General features: G+C 50.9%; 1 protein-coding gene across 1 annotated transcript in view; it reads left to right on the top strand.

Annotated features, from left to right (window-relative positions):
* Stk32c (serine/threonine kinase 32C) overlaps positions 1–24,986 on the top strand; it is an 85,622-nt gene that overhangs the window by 50,674 nt on the left and 9,962 nt on the right. The window contains exons 3-10 of the mRNA XM_005351440.3: positions 16,931–17,082; positions 19,849–20,022; positions 20,951–20,988; positions 21,075–21,164; positions 21,584–21,687; positions 22,266–22,382; positions 23,514–23,639; positions 23,731–23,862. Of these exons, the coding sequence (XP_005351497.1) occupies positions 16,931–17,082; positions 19,849–20,022; positions 20,951–20,988; positions 21,075–21,164; positions 21,584–21,687; positions 22,266–22,382; positions 23,514–23,639; positions 23,731–23,862 (933 nt within the window). The remainder of the gene's footprint in view (positions 1–16,930; positions 17,083–19,848; positions 20,023–20,950; positions 20,989–21,074; positions 21,165–21,583; positions 21,688–22,265; positions 22,383–23,513; positions 23,640–23,730; positions 23,863–24,986) is intronic.

The raw sequence follows: 24,986 nt of genomic DNA, 5'->3' as shown, positions 1-24,986 counted from the left end.
TTAGGCTGGGTGTCAGAAGGAGGCCTGTCACTGGTCGGGGTCTGTTCTTCCAGCTGCTCTCAGTGGCCACAGTTGTAGACCCAACCAGGGCAGGAAGGAGTGGGGACCAGGAAAGGAAGCTGGGATGTCTGGTAGACCTGAGGATATATCCACTTGTATGGTGTGGTTCAGAGGGTGAGTCACTTTTCTATAGGAGGTGGAGCCCACTGAAGCCCCACCGAGTGCCAGGCGGTAGCAGGGCTTGTGCATCTGAGACCAGTGTTTCCAGTCAGATGTTCCTTTCACCAATGGCTGCTTCACCTGTTGGGGCTATGACTATTGGAGATAGGCTATGCAAATTTGTTATAAAAGTCCTTGACTTTTTTTCCCCCAACTTCTAAAAAAAAAACTGGTATACTACATTTAGCATAATGTTTATCACCTATCCTGTTTTGGGCACACAGTCCCATGTCCCCATGGCCATGTTGTTGTGGGACTGACTTTGACTACTTTCATCTTGCAAAGATGAAGCTGTCTCCATTAAGTGGTAACTCTCCCTTGCCCTCGTTCCGGGCCCTGGCAGCAGAGTTCTGCTTCTATCTCTGGTTTTGAGTACCAGGACACCTTGCCTTGGTTATTTCTAGCTTCTGTGACGGAAGCACCACATACTGGATGCTCGGGCAATAAATATCTCTCATAGTTATGGATGCCAGACGTCCAGAATGAAGGCAGATATGGTGTCTGGTGGGGACTGAGTTCCCAGCTGTGTCCCAGCTGTGTCCTCGCATGGTGGAAAGAGGTCAGAGTTTCTTGGGGTCCCGCCTCAGGGCGTGTCCTGTTCAGGAGTCCTCCCAACCTCGCAATCTGTTCCTGTCACCTCGTGGCTTAAGATTTCAATGTGCAAAGCATTCAATAGAAGGTAGGGAGTGGAATTATGCAAAAATCTGTCTTTTGTTTCTGGTCGGGTTTTTGTAGCAAAATTCTCAAAGTATGTCTGCGTTGTAGTGTGTGTCAGAATCCCCTTCCTCTGAAGGCAGAGCGAGCCTATGGATCCTGGGTCCAGTGTTTTCCTGCTGATGGACTCTTGGGTTGCTTCCACAAATGAACCGTTGTGGATTCTACTGTAGCCATGAACATGAGTGTTCAACAGTCTCTGGGTGTTCCTGCTTTAAATTCTGTTGCTCAGGTGGAATCGCCATATCACAGGGCAGTCTTATTTATGACCTTAGAGGAACTGGCATGTTATTCAGCAAAGGCTAAATCATGTTACTGTCCCAACACAGGGCACACCGTTCCTTATCCCTTCCTGTACTTGTCAGGGTCGGGGTTTCTGGGTCATAGCCTTCCCATTGGAAGCGAGAGGCTGTCTCCTTGTGTTTCCCTGATGGTGACAGACAGATTTGCTGATGAAATTTATGCCTCAGTAGGAGCCTGTGAGGGTAATGTCTAAATGCCTGGGACTCAAGCCTCTGCCGTGGAAGGTCTGGGCTCTCCTGACCTCCCGCTGGAGTATTGAGGGCTGATTTTGTTGTGATGGGTTTGCTGAGCAGGAAGTCCCTGAAAGTTGTTCCTGGGAGAAGTAGCTGCTGGATTTTATGGAAACTGTTTCCATAAGGCAGAGTGAACTGGGACACACAGGCAGTTGCTTGGGAATATAGCTTAAATCAGGAATATAGAAATTGAAAGATAGACATTGAATGACTGTCATGGCGGTGAAGATAAAAACTAGAAGGGACTGGTTGAAAAGCCCGTCACCAATTTGAGCCAGAATGAATGACCTTGACCCTGACCACTCTCTGAACATTGGCTTTGCAAGGTACTTGTTCAAGCATGAACTGGGCGCTCAGGCTCACCCGCAGGTGGCATCAGGCTCTTAGCTCCCTGACTTAGGGGTCAGAACTTCACACTCAGCTTTCTTGTTTAACCAGAGCCCGAAAAAACATCCTCTGGAATCCTGGACATCCCTGTGGGAAGGGTGCGGCGCTGTTACTGGTTAGACTTGCTTTTCTGCCAGGCTTCCATCCATCCTGGGAATGACAGGCTGGCCTGGAAGAGCAGGAGATATAATCAAATCCACTGGTTACTGAGAACTCGAAGAAGTCACATCTCGGAGCAGAAAGAGAGGAGGCTGGGGATGGGCCAGTCTTCATTCTTCAACCATGGGAATAAAATCCTCAGGTGTGGGAATGGAATAAAGCCCCCCTTTTTGGTCCTTGGGGCATCATGACAGCCTGGCTACATTCAGAGGATACCAGGAGGGAATGAGGCTTCAGATGGGATACTTCTCCTGTCCCCAGCGGTGCCTCTTTCAGAGCTGTGGACCATTCAGGCTCCTCCTATGAGTAGGTGGTCTGTGTGCCTCTTCCCCAGGGGTCTAGGACCTCTGCAGGAGGCAGTACAGCCCTTAGGGTCCTTCCTTGACCCCATCTTCTCCTCAACAAACTGTTGCCTAGGGAGTGATGTGGCCCTAACTAATTCTAAGAATAATCAGGACTCAGAGAAAATACATCTGTTTCCCTGTTGGTATGGCTGCTTTCCAGCCCTTCAACTACAATGCCTTACTTTTCCCCTCACGCCCTCTCGCTTGTCACTCATTTTGACCTAAACCTTAGCATCCTCTCAGGTTGGGAGAGGGCTGTATCTAAGAAGCTCACCCTCCCCAAACTTTTCTTGTTTTAATTCCAGATAATTGGATTCCATCCCCAGCTACCAGTATCACTGGAACATTCGAGAGAGAGAGAGAGAGAGAGAGAGAGAGAGAGAGAGAGAGAGAGAGAGAGAGAGAGCGCGCTGACCACAGAGGAAGAAAGAGCTGTATTTATTAGCTTTTAATTTCTTTTGTATAATGGCATCATGGCGAACAAAAATGAGTACTCCAGAATGTCAGATCTGAGAAGCAGTGCTCCGTCGGAGAGTGCATGGCATATCTGGGAACACCCAGAGGCCCTTGTTGGTAGAAGTGAGCTGCGTGGCATGGTGTGTGATAAGCCTTTCTGGGGACAGGTCTGCCTCTAGGCCCTCTGTAGAGGGCAGGCCTTCCTGGACAAGGGAAGACTGATAGTGAGGGGGAGGGGAAGGGCCCTGGAGGGTGTGTCTTGAGCAGACCTGGGGCATTCTTAGAAAACCTTTCCTGCTCTTGTTCACTTTCTGTCCTTTATCTCACAAGATTCAGTACCACAGAGCGGCAGACTTGGGGCTGTCACCGGAACCCTTCCTTCCCTTGCCCCATATTTTGTTGTTTGTTACATGTTCTTAGAGCGTGTGCTACTCCGTTCTGTACGGTGCTTGGTTCTTGTAGTAAGCAGTTCATTTTTTCCATTTGGAAACTTGGTTGGTCTGAGCATCCTAGTGTAGGTCCTGCCCATCGGCTTTCTCCCTGCAATGACTCCCCAGGAATGAGGGGAAAGGCTGCTCCCTTAAGCTCCATTATGGCTGGGCAGAGACTAGACAGTCTTGAATACAGGACTTGTACCCCATCTGGGGTCCATGCAGTCAAGGTGGTGACCTTGCAGCCTGTGGGCATTTCTTGCTGGGAAGACGGGACCTGGTTCCAGCTTCCAGTGGGTGTGGGGAGTTTTAGAGGTGCATTTCCTGTGATCTGCCAACTAGCTCAAGGCTGAATGTTAAGGCCAGTGCTATCAACAGGGCAAGGTGGCAGTCATGAAGATCCTCTGAGAACTGTTTTCAGTAAGTGAAAGATCAAGGGAACCCTAGGAAGGACCCAACGAGATGCCTGACGTCCAAGTCTGGATGTCCTGCAGGAGCCCTAGTCCAAGTGGGGTTTTAGCACCCTGATTGGCTTTGGAAGAACAGGCATAATTTGCTGTTTCGGCAGAAATATTCCTCCTATGTAGGGCCTTATGGCCATTTCCAATTGAATGGATCTCTCCATCCATCTTTCTCTCTAAACCCCCCTACTGCCCTGGTCACTCCAAGTTCCTTAAACCCTCTTTTAAGGCCAGTCCTAGCTCAACACAGAGGCTCCAGAGTGCCTGGACACAGTGATTTCTGGGGAGGGAAACCTGGCCTCTTTCTCCCTTACTACAGCCTGGGCATGAAGTCTCCCTGCGAAGGGAGCTGGGCCTAACATTGTGGCTCAGAGCTCTCAGAAGGACTGATGGAGCCATTGTATGGGCAAGGAGGAAGCACATACCAGTAGGAAGGCTTAGGCCCGAATTCACAGACGAATTCTGTGTTCTTAAGCTTATGGGTAAAGAATTAAGAGAGTTGGGTGCAAAATGCCTTTGACATAGTCCCCAACCACTCCAGGTGTTCTGCCCCTTACTGAGTCACCAAATCCTCAGATGGATCCAGAAGAGACTTTAGCCAGAGGAAGATCAACCTCAGATGTGGACATGCAGTTTGGGGACTTTTAGCTGGTGTGAGCCTGGGTCAGGGCCTCCCTTGTCCTTCCCTGATGGATCTGTTTATGTAGCCCCCACTGATGACACCTTGCCTTTGCCCAGCATCTCAGAGGCAAGACAGCACTGTGGTTGCCATGGCAACCTCTCTCAGCGGCTTGCCAGGAGTATTGTGGGACATCACTGGGCCTATGGTTCACTGAGTCTGTCTGTGGGGAATCTGGTTCTAAGATGCTCCACACAGCAGCGGGGAGTCAGTCATAGCTACAGAGAACTCAGAGGATGTCTGACTTCTGGGATGTGACCCAGTTGTTAATGCTGAATCATGGATCCTAGATCATCCCCAAGGCTGCTGGAGCCAGTTATGCCTACAGCCTGTATGGACCACCCAAGACACCAGGATGAGAAGGTCATTGGGAGGCAGCCTATGTCAGCTTCGTTGGGCTGATGGTACCCATGTTCACAGCCAGTGGATTCTGATATCAGCAGGATGGAGGGCAGTGTGCTGGCAGCAGCTTACCTTTGATGCTGATGCCTGTGTCAGAGCTCGGCCACTCAGGCCCAGGAAGGCTCTGAGATTTAAATTTTGAGTGAACTGTGAAATTTTCTGTCTCAGACCTTCATTGGAAAAGTGGTCTTGGTGCACTCAATGTGCCAAATGTCCTTTGAACTTCTCTTCTGTGGGCCTCTAGGCACAGACCCTTCTAGAATCTATCTGGGCCCCATCCTCACTCCAGGAGTCTCCCTGTACCCTCCCATACTGAGGCTGTCCCCACCAGTGGCCTTTCTCCATGAAAGCCAGGGCTGCTGGCTGCAGTGACTTTGAAGAAGGGAAAATGCTAAGGATCAAACAGGACTCCATCCCTTCCAGGATTGGAGGTGAAACCCACAGGGAGTTCTGAGCATAGCTACAGGGGGATTCCTCAAAGGTCAGGAGGTGAAGTGAGCACCAGCCACAAGAAGCTGACCAAGGAGAGGGGCTTCCTCCCTAACTAGATCAGAAGAGGGGTTTTCCTGAGAGCAGTTAGAGGAGTCTCGGCTGAGGGTACCACCAGGGCTGTGGCAGCCCAGAGTGTCACAGGAGCTCTGGGTACTATGGGCACCAAGGGTGCCATGGGGACTCTGACGTCTGGGAATGCTGTGGCATCAGCGGCCTGTTGCCAGTCCCTCTTCTAACAGCTCCATTTGCCGCTGCGGGACAAAGACAGCCTCCCGGCCACCGCCCCACGGAGCCAACATGCAGCAGAACATTTATCACATGCTCCTAAGTGGGCCAAAACACGATGTGAATGTGCGAGGCTCGCCTCTCAGGGTCACCGAGGCAGTGCTGGTACCTTAAAAATAGCTGTTTCCCTCGCGACGAGCTCAGGCAGAGAGCTCTTGCTTTCTTCCCTGCTTAGGCGTGTGAAGGCCATTATCATCCCCTGCTATACCTGGTCCTTGAGTAGCCTTGACTTGGGAGGACCAAATAGGGGTGTTCAACTGAGGGTGGCCCTCCTGATTGTCAGGAGCAGGGTGGTTGCCCTCTGCTTGTTGGGCCCGGAGGAGCTCCTCTTGCTGGTGAAACTCACGGGGCTGGCGAGCACAGCTTTCCAGGATACAATTCATGCGTTGAGGTTCGCAGGAGGCTGTGGGTGCCTTACATGAGGTCTAGGGTGCTCACCGTGCACCTCATTTCCTTCTCTGCCTGGGCACTCCAGAGGCCCATCTCTGCTTTGAGACTGCTGATTCAGCTGCCTCTGTGTGCTGCCCCCTTGTGGGAGTCTCATGCCTCTTGATCATTCACAAGTTTCTAGAGACAGTAGAGCAAGAGGAAGGCTATCCCATCTCCTCCTAACCAGGCCTCTGCATAGAGCAGAGCCCAGTGCTGATGCTGACTGTACCTCTCTGCTGATGACTATGAACAGCAGCTCTGGGTCTACCCTGACTGCCCCTGTGGAAGCCAGCCCTCTCTCTTGACTCTTTTATGCATTCAGCTGAATTACAGAGAGCAGCCCATCCCTTCCCTCTGTGCTTCAGCTGCTGTCTCCAAGGACACTCTTTGAAACATACCTACAGAACTTTTTCATGCCAAAACAGCCAAGTGTGGTCCTATGAACACTGGTCGGGATCAGCGTTCTGGTGACCTCATGACTGTTGGTATTACTACTTCTCTGAGTCAGGTTGACAGTACTTCTATACAAGAGTGGTTTGTTCTCCTTGCTCACTATCTGCTCCTCCTTCCCCTGCTGTGTAGTCTTTTTGAGGCCCAGGTTGCTCTGTACTGATAGACCCTGTCTGTGAGCCCGCTCCATCTCTAGATGCCTTTATCAGATCATCTGTAACTGAAAACAAGGCACTGTCACCAGAGAGCCTTGCTCCTGCCTGAGACCTGTGTGCAGCTGACCTTGGCAGCCATTGCCTTTGAGTGCCGACCACTTAGATATTACAGCCTAGTGTGGGCTGGATTGCATCCTTCCAGACAGACACACCTGTGTAGAATCCATTTTAAATCCACCTCCCATGTCTAGAGGAAGTCCTTACTCTTTGGCTGGTGGTCTTGCTGCCACTAGGGCCTCTTGTTTCTGTCTTAGGTCACTTCTCTGACTTGTGCGCTCCTGCCTCCATTACTGCCTGGTAAGGACCATGTGGCAACATCAGATGCCTTTGGTCCAGGGTGCTGTCTTTCTCTCAAGATCAGCATCATAGCTGCAAAGTCCCTTTCCCATGCACACACCACAAGGCCCAGGATTAGGTTCTGTGCACCCCTGGAGGGCATCATTCTGCCAGCCATTTATGTCATGGTTTGTTGTTAAGTCTGAAGGTGTGCCAACAAGCCCCCTCCGTCCTTCTGCCTCATGCATTAGCCATGACTGTGTGCTTCTGCAGTGTGTCTTTGGGCTAGTTCCTAGAAATGGAGTACGTGGGCTGGAGGGTGGTGCACACGACTTGTGCTGAAATTGCCAACACTCCCTGCATAGGGGTGGCACCGTTGTCGTCCACAGGGTGCCTGCCATAGGGCGTGTTGCCAGCTGCTTGGATTTTTGCCAGCCTGACAGACAAGGCACAGCAGCTCACTTAGCTTTGCCTTGCGTTTCTCATATGGTAGTCTAATTTGACTATTTTTTTACTTTCCTCTTTAGTTGGTATTTCTGTTTGTTACTGGAGCTCAATAGATATCTAATAGGAATGCCAACATATTTTCTCAGTTTACTTGTCTTTCAAGTTCATTTATACAGTCTTTCCCATACACAGTGTTTTCCTTTTATGCAACCATATTTATTTATTTATTTATCTATCTATTTATTTATTTATTTAAATCAATCATTTTCTAAATTTCTTTTGGATTCAGAGCCCAATTTGTCCCTACTTCTATTTAGAGACATCTTCATATTTTCTTCTCTTGCTTCTAGGTTTTATGTGTCAGGTTAAAACTCATAACCTGGAGTTAATTATTCTGACTTGTCACATCAGGCATGGATCAAATTTTCATACAATGGCTTAGTTGATTCCAACATTACTTTTAAAAAAATCATTTTTTTAACTTAAATTTGAGATACCACCTGTAATGGCACAAGAAGTATCCTTGTGCAGCTTGGCATGTTTCTTGATTTTCCCTTCTGTCCCACTGGCCTGCTGTCTCTCCACATACCAGTGCCGCACTTACGAGGTAACCACTTGGTGTGTGAGAGAGTGTTTCCAGAGTTTTAAGTCAGGAGGAAAACCCATCCTCAACGGGCCCAGCACCATGCCATGAGCTGGAGACCCAGACTGAATGAAAAGGGAAGAAAACAAGATAAATCCGAGCACCCGCATGTGTGGCTGCTTCATGATCCTGTGGGATATGGGGAGTCCCCACCTCGGGTTTCTGCTACCATGAACTCCATCATGCCTCCTGTACCCTTCCTCACCGTGGTGAACTGTGCCTTATTAAAGCTATGAGCCAAAATAAATCTTCTGAGCCTTGAGCTGCTTCTGTCAGGTGTCTTGTTACAATGAGAAGAAGTGACTAATACATCATGACGTCCAAAACTTCTCTAGTTCCACCAGCCACTGCCCAGGAAGCAGAGCTTAAGAGTTGAGAAAGCCAAGTCTTTGTCTCCCTGCTCCTCTCTTCCTTGTGTGTGCTCCTCTTGGGTCCCTCCCCTTCCTACATGAAGCTAGGTACCCCCGCCAAATGGTGCCTCCTCAAGGGCAAGCATTCCCCTGAAGTCTCTGAGGGACAGCCGGATGCAGACCCAGGCAAGGGAGTTGGTCTAGGCTGAGGAGAGATTCTGGGCACTGGGGAACAGCAGGAGCTGGTCCAGCAAGGGGCCCCGGATGGGATTTGAGGAGTGCTGACCTCTCAGAGATCAAGATCACAGCATCTTGGGAGAAGCAGAAGATTAGTGTGGTCTCTTGCTCTGGCAGGGACTCCTGTGAGCCGTCTGAGCACCCTTTTCTGACCTGTCTAGCCCTTGCCCTTCTGTGCTTCTGCAGGGGTTTCTTGGCTGTCTTCGAGGACACTGCTCTCTTTGAACCTTACCCAGATACCCCTGCCAAGGTCTGGCAGCCACCTTCTCTGGGACCCATCCTATGATTTTTGTTCTGCTGGCATTGGCAACCAACAGAATCCTTGGGAAGGCAGGATCCTTACCTGGTCCCCTGTGGTCCAGTCTGCCTTCCCTGGGCTTTTCTACTCCCAGGAGGTGCGTTCATTATAGTGTTCCAAGGCTTTAAGTACCTGTTGTCAGCCCTTTGCTTTCTGGGGAACAAAAATGACTCGGAAAGAAAAAGAGCTTGGGGTGAATCACTTAAATCTGCAAGATGCGTAAACAGTGTTCAATTAGAATGGCACTCACACCGCCATTAGTCACCAGCTTATTCCAGGCTGTGCAGCGGCATTTTGCAGGGCGCCCTGCCGCCCCGGGAGCAGCAGGGCTCACTCCTCTGAGATCTGATCTCACTTCCTCTCTGTCTGGTGTAAGTGGATTACTGAGGAAGTGGCCCAGAAAGCCCAGACCAATTTCCTTTGAGGAAACCATCAGTGGGGTCTGCAGAAAGGGCTTAGCTGGAAGAGGCCACGAGTCTCCTTTCACCTTCTGGAACATTGTTTTGCGGGAACCGCCACACCTGCAGTCCCTCTAAATCAGGACAGCAAAAAACTCCTCCATGGAGTCTCTCTCTGTAGGGGCTGGCGCTGGAGGCCAGCAGAGCCAGGCTTTTCTAGCTAGGCTTAAACCTCCTCAGCTGCGTTCACCAAAGGGCACTTAGGTGCAATTAATGAAGCCCATTCTAAGGGCAAAACTCGGCACTGTCCCTAGCAGCTTTAAGTGTGTCCCCAGCCCAGAGCTCTGCGGCCAGCCCTACTCAGCAGTGACACGGGCAGGCCAGCCTGTGTGGAAAGACAGTGAAGGTTTGGATTGCTGAAGGGAAGAGAGGCAAGATCAGCAGATAGGAAAGAGAGAGAAGGTGCCCCCAGCTGAGGGTGCACTACAAGTTTAGGCCAAAGTCCTGGCTCCCCAGGGAGCTCTTGTATCGATGATAGGTATGCTTGGGATGGGCGTGCAGTCTGACCCGTTGGGACTGAGGCAAATTCCCACCACAGCCAGCTCCAGACAGGCACAACTCATACCCTCTCTGGAGATTGAGGTCTGATGTAGAAGCAAAACTGCAGGTAAGGGAGAAAGACCCTTGCCCTCTCCTGGCTCCTGGAAGCTGTTGAAGTCTCCATGATCTTTAGCAAACATTGGCTTGTGACTGTCTGCTTCCATCATCAGGACCAGTGTGTTCACACCTATCCCATCTCCACGTGGCCTTATCCTTTATGTCTTCCTCTACCTCTTTTTTATTTTTTTATTTTTGTGAGGATATCTGCCGTTGACTTAGGGCTTAACCCCATCCATGACCTGCAGATCCTCACTCAGCTTGGTCATGTTTTCAGAGACCCTCTCCATAGCTGGACTAGCCTTAGACCTCAGAATTATGAGCCCAAAGTCCCAGGAAAACCCCATCTGCATGCTGCTCCCTTTGCTTCTCTATGGCTCTGCAGCTAGTAGCAGCTCCTGGTGGCTCCTTGTTGGGGCCAGTAGTGTGAAAATTATAGACTCTATCTCCCTGGCAGTAGCTGTGGGGTTTCTACGCTGAGTGAGAGAATATGTTTTCCCCAGGGATCCTGCAGACAGGGCCTGTGGTGTGTATGTGTGTGTATGTGACTGACCGTAGGCGGAGGGGGGAGGTATGTAGGCGGCTTTCATAGGAGAGGCATAAAAGGATCAGAATAACCTAGGACTCTGGATCTGCCAGGCAAAGACTTCTCCTGCCCCCAAAAGGTAGGCCCTCCTTGGGTAATTTCCTGGCCTGCCCACTTCTATCTTGGAAGTAATTGGCATTCTCTGCCTCCTGCTTGAGGGTGTATTTGGGGGAGACAAGAAGCCTCCATGTCCATGCTCTGACTGGCCTGGGCTCAGACTGGCAGGCCCATAATTCTGCTCACTGGGCGCAGAATGAAGCACCACTCAGAGCAGGGCCTGGAGCCAGGACCAGGTAGGTTGGGTGGCCTGCTGTGACTGACACTTATTTTCCTTCTGAAATTTTCAGTAGGCTTTCAAAATAGTAATTTGAGAAAGGACTGTAGCTAGCTGGGGATGGGGGGTGGGGACAGGAGTCTGCAGCTCCACACTTGGTCACCTGTGCTGATGCTGTGGTCTGCCAACCTGCTGCTGGTTCTGTCGTGGAGTAGGCGTGGCCTCGCAAACCCTCAGGAGCCCTCCGTCCTCACACTTGATGTCCCAGTAGTTGCCCCCTACAAAGGCTCTTCCTGTCACATCCATAAAGTAGGGCAAAGTGATCTGTGTCGCCCACTTTCTGGAGAGGACCTGCTTAGGACCTGTGGTGAGTGACTGGGTAACGTTCTCCAGTGCCCACTGCCCTACCCACAAGCCACACAAGCTGTCCCTCACATGCCATCAACAGGGCTTTCTGCCAGCCTACGACAAGCATTCTGCTACTGCCCTGTCTGCTGTATGCCCACCTGCCATAACCTTGGAAAAGAGAGATGGGGTGGGGGGTGAGTGCGTCTCAGAGGGAGGACTCCAGGAACACTGTTGAACTAGCCTCGGACCCAGACAGGCGTCTCCAGGGGCCACATGGCTGACCTTTTCAGGTTTCTCTGTGATCACAGAAACAACCCCTAAGGCTTTCCAGAATGGTCCAGGATGAGTCTCACATACATGAGAAGGTGGCAGAGTGCATACAGACAGACACCCAAAAATGTCTTGGCGCAGAAGCTTTGGGGGCAGCTGAGGCAGGAAGGAACACCTGGAGCTTAGAGAAGGAGCACATGACTTCTGCTTCTTTGCTCCAGGGGTTAGGGGGGCATTCACATCCATCTACAGCCAGTCTCATGACCAGAAAGCTGGGGCCGGGATGCCTAGGCCAGAGGGCCATGTCTAAGGCTGTCTACAGGATAAGAGGTCTAGCCTGGTCTAGGAGTCTTAATTAATAGAAAATCCTGCAAAGCATCTCTCCCGCTACTGCAGAGGACTGAGGTTCAGCCCTTGCATTGGTCCCAAAGGCCATGCCTCCTGCAGGGACTGCTATCACCAGTAGGGAAACAGAAGATAGGAGGGTGAGGTTGCTGGGTCTCCTTGGTGGTTGCTGACGCCTGGAATGTCTGAGTCACAACCTTCTTTTAAAGACATCTTAAGCCAGAGATGTCATAAGCTCCTCTAACAGGTGCCATCCCCAAATGGGACTTCCTGTTGCCCAGGAGACAGTGGGTGCTGCTGACCTGACCCATGTGCCAATGGGGAGCAGTCCCATGATAGCGCAAAGCCTCTGGACAGAGCTGAGCCCAAGGAGGGCTGCAGTTCTGTGGTCTGCAGGGCAGTAGTGGTGAAGGCCGGTACTTAGGCAGCACCCAAGGCGGCTAACTGTCTTGGTGGTCTGATCAAGAGCTTCCGGCATCACACACCTACTGACCTGCAAAGGAGCAACCAGATCATGCAGGAGGATTAAACAGGAACAGCTATAAGTATGGTCTTGACAGCGCTTCCATTCTGGTCTTGGGTTCTGAATAAGGATGTTGCTTCCCTGCCAATTTAAGGAAGGGATTTTAGCTCTTGCTCTTAGGAGACAGGATGGTCAGTTACTGGCCTATGCCTGTAGTTGGTTTTGTTTTACTCTTCTGGGTCCAATACCTAAATAAACACACATGGAGTCTTATTCATTCTTATAAATGCCTGGCCTTAGTTTGGCTTATTTCTAACCAGCTTTTCTTAAATTATTCCATTTACCTTTTGCCACTGGGCTTTTTATCTTTCTCTGTTTCTGTATACCTTTCTTTACTTCTTACTCTGTGGCTTGCTGTGTAGCTGGGTGGCTGGACCCTGGAGTCCTCCTCTTCCTTCTTTTGCTTCTCCATCTTCCTCCCAGATTTCTCCTCCCATTTATCTCTCTGCCTGCCAGCTAGACCTATCCTTTCTCCTGCCTTGCTATTGGCCATCCTGCTCTTTATCAGACCAATCAGGTGTTTTAGGCAGGCAAAGTAGCACAGCTTCACAGAGTTAAACAAATGCAACATAAAAGAATACAGTCCATCTTTGCATCATTAAACAAATGTTCCACAACATAAACAAATGTAACACATCTTTGAACAATGTCCCACAACATATGCCTGTTCTTTTTAAAGGTACCTTTAATTCAAAATATTCTGTGTGCCAGAGTGGTATAGTTTTAACTCCCTCACTGACCTGACTGTCAGTGTGCTCAGTCACAACTCCATGTTTGACTTGAGGGAAACCCTGTGGGCAAGACTGTTGAATAGGTATGTTGTTTAGTACCCAATGGTAGCTGACTTGACTTGAGTCATAGATTGAGTTGAGGTGCCCTATTCTAGCCCATAAGCTCATTCTGGCAACAGCTTTTGGGCCCTTCCCTACAACTGTACAGTTAGAGTGACAGAGTGGGGTTGGTAGCAAGGTCTGTCCAAATTCAGAATGCCCAGGAGACCCAACTAGTCTGAGAGGCAGACAGGATTTTTCCGGGACTTGGTAGCCTGTACATAAACTGGCTGGGCTTGTGCCAGAGCTGATTTTGGGGTGGGTAGACTTGAGAAGTGACCAGATGCTACCTACCGAAGGGTTGCTGAGGCATTCTGAGTTTTCCTTCTTTTTGAACCCTGGCCTTGGGGTTCAGCTCTGCCTGTTGCCCAGGGTCCTGCCTGCAGCTTCCCTTCAGGACATCTGGGTCTTCTCACCAGAGGAGCATCCAGCTGCCTTCTTGGCAGGCTCAGAAGTCCTGAGAGAGCATTTGCAGAGCGAGTGTGAACAAGAGGATAATTTGGCTCTCAGTGCCACTGGGCTTATTCAGACACATTTGCATAACTGCCCAGTAGCTGTTATTTTCACCTTCTCCTTTGCGTTATTCTGATTTCTGGGTTACTGACTTAGTTTGACAGTCCATAGAACACTTACGGGACACAGACAGGTAAGTTAAACTTGGCCGTTGAGGCCCTTTTGGGGAGATTCTAGATTTATGTTCTTATATATTCTGGGCAGCCAGCTAGTGAGTGCTATGGTTTATGGTTTTTTGGAAACAACCTTTGAGTTCTTCCCCCTCCCCCATCTGTGTATGTGTGTCTGTCTTTCCTCTCTTTTCTTTTCCCTTCTGTTTTAGTTTAGGGTTTCATTGCTGTAAAGAGACACCATGAACATGGCAACTCTTTTTTTTTTAATTAAAACTTTTTTGTAGAGAATTTGCAAATAAGAAAAAAAAATCACACATCAAAATTAGCCAGACCCAAAGTCTATGCATTTCAGCAAATGCCTATAGAGCTGAGACAGACACTCTGAAGCTGTGCAGCTTAACATCGGATCTTACGCTCTAACTAGCCATTATATATATATATATATATATATTTTTTAAATTAATTTTCATTGAGCTCTACATTTTTTTCTGCTCCCCTCCTCTCCTCTTCCCTCTCCTTCAACCCTCTCCCAAGGTCCGAGCATGGCAACTGTTATGAAGGAAAATATCAATCCATTATTATCATGGCAAGAAACATGTTGGCACAGAGGCAGACATGGTGTTGGGAAGGTAGCCGGGGAGGTAGTTTTACATTTGGAACTGCATGCAGCAGAAAGAGCAATGAAGCCACTGGGCCTGGCTTGAGCTTCTGAAACCTTTAAAGCCCACCCCACTGTGATACACTTACTCCAAAAAGGCCACACCTTGAATAATGCCACTCCTTATGAGTCTATGTGAGTCATTTTTATGCAAGCCACCACATCTTCCTTCTTTTTTTTCTTTCTTGTGTTTTAGAGAGCCTTATATGACCTAGGTTAGCCTTGAACTCACTAAGTAGCCAAGGTTGGCCTTGAACTGCTTTTATATCCTCATAGCTGAGTTTGCAGGAATGTGCCACCACATCTAGTTTTATGGAATGCTGTGGGTTGGGCCAGAGCTTTGTACATGTTAGACAGCTGCTCTGTCAACGGAGTTCAGCCCCATTTGGCTTTGAAATTTTTATTAATGAAATATTTGGGAAGGATCTTTGCCCAAACCTACCTCAGAGATAAGACTCCTCCTCTGAATATCCTCTATGGGCCCTGCACCCCTTACCTGCTCCGATAGGCCTGCTCCTCAAAGGCAATGCTGAGGTAGGGGTGCAGGGGTGATGGTGGTCCTTGGAGGTAGAAGCTAACGCTTATTAGGGTGAGTACCTATCCCTGGGCCAGAGTCTCCCTGGGGCATCAGCCCCTGCAGAGGAAGTTTCCAGAAGAGCTTTGCAAGGATCTTTGTAGCCAGCGTGGGGACCTGGCTGTGCTTGTGCCGCTGGTGAGTTTTTGCTGGGGTGGATGGGCTACTGGAGGCAGTCAGATGTTCCCTCCAAACCTTGTTGGCGTCAAGTCTCAGACTTAGCTCCCTTGGGCTTACGATGCCTGTGGGCAAGGTGTTATGTATGCAGTGTTGCCTTGGAAACTGCAGCTGTGGATACACAGAGGGTGTGTCTCTGGGTGGTGGGAGGATGTGTAGGGCTCAGGACTAAGAGAAGTTGTTCAGCCATTTCCTCCACAGACCCTTCATCCAAGACCAGAGTGCCAGACAGCTCTACTGCCATTACTGTAAGGCAGGGTTCACAGAAGCGCCACCGGCTATCACCAGAACCTCACAATAGAGTGACAAAAACCGTAGCCAAGAAGGCTCTGCACAGCTTCCATCCGCCCCGGCTGCTTTTGTCTCCATGGCTCATGTCTAGCTTCTGTGCAGACTGTGTGTCACCCTCCTGCTTATAGTGCACAGCTCAGTATCCTTGCTTGGTGTCCCAGTTGTTGCATGTCATTAAAAATCCTTTCGGTGACTCTTCAGTGGCTGAGCAGCGGTCATTTAGTTTGCCGTGCCAGGACACCCACCAGTCCTAGAAACCTTTACCTTGTGTGTGTTCCCAGGAAAAGGAATGTGGGTCCCCTCAGGGTGGATCCAGAGGTTTGGTCTGAGGCCAGTGCCATTGGGGTGTATGTCAAGCTCCAGGCTTTCCAGTGACACCTGGGAGTCCTACCTGCCCTGAGGTCCAGAATCATTCTGACCCACGGCTAGTGTTCCACGAAGCCCTAGAGACCACAGTGTGCAGAAACCCTCGGCAGTGGCTCTGGTTACCTGAGTCACCTGTCCTTAAGAGGGTCGCTGTGGCTTGCAGTGGGGGTAGGCGCTGGCTTGGCACCAGCTTTTTGTGTGTTAACTTCCTGTTTCCTTTTGGGAGTCTTTGTCCTTGGTTCTGATAGACACTTCCTGGCCACAAAGGATACCAGCTGCTCTGATCACCTTGTCCTCTTCTCACCCATTCTTCTCTGCTAAGTGATGCCAGTCAGCGCTGGGGGTTGACCACGGCAGTGCAGGGCTCAGAAAGCGCCGTGCCTTAAGGACTGTACAGGGCCCTGCTATCACGGACAGTCCCTACTGGGTGGAAAGGATGATCCGGTGATGGGTGGAGGGCTTCCCCGACGCACAGTTTTGTGCTAAGTGGGTTCTCCTTTATTCAGGTGATGGTTATCTTGAACGTTAATTTGATGGGAGCTGAAATCAACTAAGAGACACACCTCTGGATGGGTCTGTGAGGGCATTTCCAGGAAGCAGAGAGCAGACAGGAAGTAGGGCCAAACCATACCTCCCACCCCCTGCTCCCAAACACAGTGACCTACTTCTCCTAGCGAGGTTCTACCTGTTAGAGCGTCTGCAAGATTCCAAAACAGTGCCACCAGCTGGAGGCTAGGTGCTTAAACACAGGAACTTGTGGAGAGCAGATTTCACACTCAAACCACACCAGAGTCCCCAGCATCCCTCAAAGCTGCCTGCTGATGCAAGCCCTGAGAAGGAAGAGGGTGCTGAAGCTTGGTCAGGTGTGACCACTCACACAGGTCATGGCTGATGGGGAGGCTTAGCACTCCCTACGGGACAGCCCACCATGAAGCTAGGACTCTTGTCTGGGTGCAGAGTCTGGGTTCTGTGGGTCTGTAGAAGGGGCCTGTTCACAGCCTTGTCCCATGGCCGGCTGGGAACCCTGGCTCTTTCAGGGTGGAGGCAGCTGAAGAGTCCAGTTTCTGGCATTCTGCTCACTGGCCCTTGGCCCCCAGGTGTGCATCGTGCAGAAGCGGGACACTGAGAAGATGTATGCCATGAAGTACATGAACAAGCAACAATGCATCGAGCGCGACGAGGTCCGCAACGTCTTTCGGGAGCTGGAGATCCTGCAGGAGATCGAGCATGTCTTCCTGGTGAACCTCTGGTGAGCCCACCGAGGGCCTGCCAGGGATGCCCCTCTGGAATGGGACAAGGGGCCCTACTATTCTTGGGCTCTAATACTGCTGGGATGCTCTCCCTCCCCCACTGCCGCTGAGTCCTCCCTGTTCTCACCATCTCTTCAGCTTCTGTGCTCAGAGCCTACTGGTTCCAGGGGCCCATGGTGTGCTGGGATTTGTATAGACTCTCCCCGGGTCTGCTAGGAGCTGAGGATTTAGCATTCCGTGATCACGACAACTCTTATTAAGAAAAACATTTAATTGGGGTTGGTTACAGTTTAGAGGTTTAGTCCATTATTGTCATGGGGGAAGCATGGCGGCATGCAGACAGACATGGTGCTGGAGATGTAGCTGAGTGTTTCACATCTGGATCCTGAGGCAGTAGGAAGAGAGAGTGAGCCACTGGGCCTAGGCTGAGCTTCTGAAATCTCCAAGCCCACCCTGTGATAGACTTCTTTCAGCAAGGCCATACCTACTCCAGCAAGGCCACACCTCCTAATAGTGCCACTTCCTATGAGCCTCTGGGGGCCATTTCCATTCAGGCCAGCACACAGCACAAAATGAGGGCTAGATGCATAAGAACCTGTGAGCTGCTAGGAGGTTGATTCCTTCCACTCCAGGAAGGACCCAGGGTCCGCTCCATGGCAGGACAGCTCCCTGACCCAAAGGGGCCTTTCCCCGCTCCAGTACATGGATCTGTCGGACTCAGGGGTTCTCCTTGACCTCTTCCTATAGTGGGCTATATAGACTTCCCACATAGACCGTTCTGTGCTGTGCTCCTGGACAGGCATGAGGGACAAAGGCTAGGTGGACCACAGGGTTTCCAACAGCAGGAATCTCTGGCAAAGTAGCCCTTAGAAGTCACAGGTGCCTGCCCCTGTCAGTGACCCTGTGTCCTTTAGCAGAGCTTCAGGAAGAAGCAGCTAACTGCTGTTTGGGGTAGTGGGAAGCAAGTGTATTCTGTTTGACAGTGAACCCAAGACTTGCTGGAGAGCACAGAACCATCCCCCCAACTGCAATCTGCTGTTTTATTTTTGCTACAGTAGGTCAAGAAACTTCAAAGTGGACAGTGGTCAATTCCCAGAGGTGACGTGGCATGACTCAATGGCTTCCTTCGTACGCAGGCGCGCTAGTGTGCCGTGGCTGTTTTCTTTCAGGCAGGCTGGAGAGTGACAGATTCAGAGAGCATTTCTGTGGTGCACATTCCATCTGGTTGTCAGCACGCTGAGCACCATTCTAAAGTGGGGAGGAGGTCTCAGTGAGAAGTACCCCTCCAACCTGATCCTGTCATGCTGTAGCTCAGGAGCTCAGGCCCAGGCACAGGGGTGGACCAGGAGAAAGGAGGGGAATCGCTGTCAGGTGGGAGCCACACGGTGCTGGCACTGAGATGTCCTGGAAAAAAGGAAGACCAAGATTTTCCTGTTTGGGACCTTAGCAAGCCAACCTCCCCAGGCTTTCTAAAAGACAGTGTTGCCTAATGGTCAGGTACATGGGTTCTGGATCGAGTCCTCTCCTATGCTGTAGACAGCACACCCGGTCTCTTTGTTGTTAGTCTCCTCGACTGTGAAACAGGAGGTCCCCAGTGCTGCTGTGCACAGCTGAACGGGTGTCGGTGTGACTTGGGCCACAAGCTGGGAGTTCAAAATAGATATTACATCCTAGCTTTCCATACTGCATCCCTCTGAGGGATGTCACCTGCCATCTAGGGCTGTGTGCATGGGGCCGCCATGACATCCCAGCTCTCTTTGCTCCTTGACCCTCTTCCCGACCCCTTCCTTGGACTCCTGCTTGGGCCACCTTCTCCAGACCACCCTCTCCAGGCCGCCTTCCATTGAGGATGAGAGACGGTGACTATGGAGGGCAGAGAGTGGGACATCACATGAAAGTGAATTCTCTGTAACTTTTTTCTGAGTCAGTTCTGTAAAAATTAGAGTTACCACCGAGAACTCACAAAAGATATTACTGAGTGGAAGGACATCCTTAAAGCATTGCTCTGCTACTGCTACCATCATTTTCATTATCACCAACATCAGCATCACCACTGCTACTACCAGCATGGCTATCATTACAGCCATCTTCAGTACCACGACCACCACCGCTGTCACCATCACCATCACTACTACCAATCAACTCTCATTTTCACCACCACCATTGCAACCATCGCCATCAATATCACAACCATCACCATCACAGTTACCACTACCACCGTCAACACTATCAACCAACCCTATCTCTACTACCATTGCAATCATCACCATTACCATAACAAACACTTTTACCAGCACCACCATCACTGTCACCACCATCATCTCCACCATTGCTATCATGACCATTGTTGTCACCATCGTCAGTCATCACCATGGCTTCTGGTCATTAAACACCAATTTCTTGCCCAGCTCTGTACTAGGCATTTCACTGGTACTGTCTCATGTTCTTTTACCAGCCAGTGCTTTTGTCTTGTTTTGTTTATTCTCATAGAAGAAACCAGGGAAATCTGAAACAGTCCAGGAATCTTCACTGTTTCTGTTCTCCAGTTGTCACTCATGGGTATCTCTGCCCCACAGCCAAATCACCCTCAGGGGCATAGCTGTTCTGTTTTCCTTGGTGTCTTGGTGCAGCTACGAGCAAGGATGTAGTTGCTGCGTTAGGCAGGATGGCGGTCGGATTGGAAGGAGGAAAGACCAGGTGAGGCAGGAGCCGTTGCTCTGGCTCTCCAGTCATTCATATGCCAAGTCTTCCCTTGATGCCCACAGGTATTCCTTCCAGGATGAGGAGGACATGTTCATGGTGGTGGATCTGCTTCTGGGTGGAGACCTGCGCTACCACCTACAGCAGAACGTCCAGTTCTCAGAGGACACCGTGAGGCTGTACATCTGTGAGATGGCCCTGGCCCTGGACTACCTGCGTAGCCAGCACATCATCCACAGGTGTGTGAACACCTGCGGGATGACGTGCCTACCTGGGTTGAATGGTTGGCAATAACCTTGGGTCACACCACCTAAGGGGATGATATTCCTGGTCAGCAGAGTCTGCTCTGGCTCTGTATCCCACCCTCCCCACAAATACCTGTTCCTCAACCCTGTCCAAACAGCCCAGTTTGAGACTCGACACAGAGGACTTAATAATCCTCAAGGGTGGATCGCAGGGCCTGGCCACATCCAGGTGACCCTTATTTGTCCCGTGACCACATGGAACTTCACACAGATTGTGGTGGTCTTGCAAAGCAGGTGGGATTGGGAAATGTCTAATTAGCAAGCAGGTAGAATTCCCTAGGGAGCAGAAATTAGGCTGAAATCCTGCAGCCTCAGTGGAAACTGAGGTGTGTTATTAGTCAAAGGAACCTGATTTCTGCCTCTCTGCCCTGGGGGTTCTGTCATCTGACCATAATTTGGGTGTGCGATCATTACTGCTACTAGTTGTGTGTCTGGAAGTCAAGGGGAGAAGACCAAAATCGAGTTGTGGGAGAAATGTACACAAGTTCACATCCATGCGGTCCCAGCGTTCTGGGGAGGGAACATGGCCTGGCAGGACTTCCACAGTCCTTGGGGGCTTTCAGCTGTATGTGCCCTTCTGTGAAGTCCTATATGCTCTCTGGCCACCACGACTCAGAACATGGATTGCTGGTGGCTTCCCTGTTGCTGGCTTCTGAGTGGCCTTGGTGCCCTCTGAATCATGTGAAGGGTGTCCTCCACATCTCACACCAGGTCCTAGGTTAGGGTTCTTCCTAAATACCAAGTCACGCCTTCCAGCCTCTGCCTCTGGTGGAGCTTCTGGAGAGCCCCTGACTATCAGAGATGTCAGGGCGAGAATGGCATGGGTTCCAGCTAATTTTCTTGTCACCCTCTGTCCTCCTAGAGATGTCAAGCCTGACAACATTCTCCTGGATGAGCAAGGTGAGTGTGTGGAGCTCTGGGACACCGTGAGGAGCGTAGGAACCCTGCCCAGGACCTGGACAACCGTGTCTGCCCTCTCTTCACAGGACATGCACACCTGACCGACTTCAACATCGCCACCATCATAAAGGATGGGGAGAGGGCAACAGCTTTAGCTGGGACCAAACCATACATGGGTAAGCCCAAGGCCTCAGGTGACATCTGGCCATGCAGGGCCATCCCCCTGCCGCAGTCAGACATAAAGTCATGAGAGATTTATATGATCAATTGGAAATGTGTAGAAAACTCTGTGGGTGTAGAAGAGAGCCATGGGATGGAAAAATGAGATAGCCCCCTCCATCCCTGCCCATCCCTGCACACTCCCTAGAACAGAGGAGCTGGGTTTCAACCAAATAGTCTAGCTATGCACAGTGTTTTAGCTACTGTGGGGCTGCTCCAGGAGGGGGCTTCTCCATGCAGGTGGAACAGTACAGAATCATGGTGGGTAGGTTCTCTTTGGATCCAGTGCAGCCTTCTATCCAGGCCTGGCTACGAGCTGCCCGGTTATTAGGCTTCTAGCCCCACAGCTCAGCTCTTTCTTTTTTCTGTTGGAAAGCTCCAGAGATCTTCCACTCCTTCGTCAATGGCGGGACCGGCTACTCCTTCGAGGTGGACTGGTGGTCGGTGGGGGTGATGGCTTACGAGCTACTACGTGGATGGGTATGGAGACTTTGTGACCCTACGCTAGCCACTTCCTCGCCCCAGACTGGTTGAGAACCAGGGAGGGAGGATGGTACACCCAAACCTCAGAGGATGCAGGCTTTTAGCAAAGTGTGATAGATACCCGAGCAAGTGAGTCTCCTTGAGTGGTCAGTGATGGACAGGACATGTGTCCAGCAGGTCCCTGGAAGGGACTTTGCTTTTTGTTTTCTCTAAGAACAGAGATACTGATCTGCTTAGGCCTCATATTGCCCTCTGTATCCTCTCTTGGGGTACCCCCACCATTCAATGGAACTCCAGTCTCCTGAACACAGGACCTCCCATTTTTTGGGACTGACCCACCCAGGCCTTTGGTCTTGGTGGTGGTAGGGCATGCATATTCTTGACAGATGAGTTTCTGGGCTGTGGTACTGGTTCCATCCTGGTGCAAGCTAGATCCTGGGATCTGGATCAGGTAGTTGCTGTTTTCAGAGCTGGTCCTGTACCAGGGAGTGCAGATGGGCTCCCAGGGTGTTTGCACTTGTGCTAGGGTACAGGGGCGGGGAGGGACACCTGGTACAGTACATCCCTGCCCACAGAGGCCCTATGACATCCACTCGAACAACGCCGTGGAGTCGCTCGTCCAGCTGTTCAGCACCGTGAGTGTTCAGTATGTGCCCACCTGGTCCAAGGAGATGGTCGCCCTGCTACGGAAGGTGAGCCTCCTTCCTCGTCCCCCTCCCCCGGCAGAGTCCTATCCCTTCTGCACTTTGTCAGTATCACAGAGAGGTACCCCATCTTGCCATGGGCACAGAGCCCTTCCCTAGCATAGCCATAACCTTTCCTGGACAACCACTCTGAGACCTTGTCTGGCTCAGCCAAGTGGGTTTCTAGTTCTGAGAAGCGTCTCACGGACAACCTGACTGCTCCCTCGTGGTGGCTTATATAATGGCATACATAGCCCTGTCTGTAATCCTGTCAGGAATCCATGCGTTAGGACCCATCTTCACCCACCATCACCCACTTCGCAAGATACTCAGACCCAGGCAAAGAATCCAGGCATCAAGCCTTCTGCATTACACCTTTAGGAGGGAGAGGGTACCGAGCTGGCGCATGGCTCAAACTGTGCTCTTGTCTCCTCTGCCCCTGCCCCCACCCTGAAAGGTACACAGGGCCTGGGGTCACCACTCCCAGGGAGCAAACCAAGAAGAAAGCCATTCTCCCCCTCCCTGTCCCACAGCCAGGTTCTGTCTATAACTGCTGGAAGGAGGATGGAGGATAACAGCTATCAGGGATGCAGGGACACCATATGTCCTGGGACTGGACTACGGGTTGCTTATCACATGATGAGCTTTTCTCTAAATGTGTTGTTGATCGGAGCATCCCAAGGGGTGGATCCAGATAGCAGAGCCCATCGTCAGGACAGGTGTGAGAAATGGTTATTATATATAAGACCTGAACAGGAGGTACCTAGGCCTACCGACCTGATGTCCTGACCCAGCGTGGATGCCTAGGTTTCTGGAGCCTGGAGGTTCTATGCGGTAACAAGAGGCTTTGCTATAGTTGGGCCCACATGCGAGTATCAGAGAACATTAACCAGGCTACCACTGCCACCTGCTGGCAAATATTAGTAGGACATCCCAGGAGGACCTCTGTTGTCCTTGGTCAGGACACTGGGATCACAGAACCCCTTGGGCCATATTATTTGATGCCACCTCTCCTCTTGTGCCACTTGTGATCCTGAGGTTCCAACGCCTCAAACCCGTGGACATCTTCAAGGGTTGCTTCAACCTGGGGCAAGTGGCCATTCTTTTGTGGGACGCATCTAAGAGGGGGGCTCCTTGCAGCTCCTCACCGTGAACCCCGAGCACCGGTTTTCCAGTCTCCAAGACATGCAGACAGCACCATCACTGGCCCATGTGCTCTGGGATGACCTGAGCGAGAAGAAGGTGGAGCCGGGCTTTGTGCCCAATGTAAGAAGTCCGTGTGCTGGGACAGGCAAGCCCAGGCTGGTGGGGTGGGGTGGCACCTGCAGGCTGGGCTCAGTACCCTGTCTCTACACAGAAAGGCCGCCTGCACTGTGACCCCACCTTTGAGCTGGAAGAGATGATCCTGGAGTCGAGGCCCTTGCACAAGAAGAAAAAGCGGTTGGCGAAGAACAAGTCGCGGGACAGCAGCAGGGACAGCTCGCAGTCGGTGAGTGCTGGGTTCAGGCTGCGGGTCTTCCCCACCCCTGCATGTGGTGTGCAAGGTCACTTCACAGCATTCTGGCATGGCCTATGGGCAGAGCGTGTACTCTCTAGTCCAGCAGTAGTCTCCTAAAGTCCCAAGGAAGCCTAGGAGTTTCCCTCTATCCTTACCAGCATCCCTGGTCATACCTGGCTTTTCCACATAGCTGCCCTCAGCCGCTTGCTCCTTCTGGACATCAATCAACTGAGGACCATCTGACCAGTGGCAGGCACACACTGAGAGCGAAGAGCCCCTGATGCTATGCCCAGGGGCATTAGTGCTCAGGTGACTGGTGTCCTGGTGCATCAGTGCTCAGGGGTACCAGTGTCCAAAATCAAAATGTTGTCAAAGCTCTGCTCTCAGAAGCCTCCAAGAAGGCAATCCTTCCCCGCCTCTCTGGTTCTGGGGTGGCTGCCAATCTGAGCATCCACAGGTTCTAGGGTTTAGATCCTGAACATTTGGGGGGAGTCACAGTCTCGTTCCTGATGCCAGGGTGCAGCTGGCAAAAGCAACCGTCATGTGCTGACGTCCCAATGGTAGTGATCAATGGTCAGTGTTTGCCTTATATTTGGGCCTCTCTCTCTGGAGTATTGTTGTAGGAGCTATGGGCTGTGTTCCTGCCGCCCCAGCTCCCAGCCACTGGCTAGCTTATTCCTCAAATAACAACACACAAATTGTATTCTTTTAAACACTGCTTGGTCCATTATATCTTGCCTCTTCTAGGCTAATTCTCACATATTAATTTAGCCCATTTCTAATAATCTGTGTAGCACCTCTAGGTGCGCTTACCGGGAAAGATTCAGCATGTCTGACCTGGCGGCTTGCTTCATTGTGTCTTCCCGGGAGAGGGGAGCATGGCCTCTGAGCTCACTTCCTCTTCCTCCCAGCATTCTGTTCTGTTTACTCCTCCCACCTATGTTTTTTTTTTATTTTTTTAATTATTTATTTAGTTATTAAAGATTTCCGTCTCTTCCCTGCCACCGCCTCCCATTTCCCTTCCCCTCCCCCAATCAAGTCCCCCTCCCTCCTCAGCCCGAAGAGGACTTAGGGTTCCCTGCCCTGTGGGAAGTCCAAGGAACCCCCACCTTCAT

The sequence above is a fragment of the Microtus ochrogaster genome, chromosome 8 (assembly GCF_000317375.1).
Source record: "Microtus ochrogaster isolate Prairie Vole_2 chromosome 8, MicOch1.0, whole genome shotgun sequence".
Taxonomy (NCBI): Eukaryota; Metazoa; Chordata; class Mammalia; order Rodentia; family Cricetidae; genus Microtus; species Microtus ochrogaster.
The sequence above is the reverse complement of the archived record's forward strand: the minus strand, read 5'-3'. Positions and strand labels throughout refer to the sequence as shown.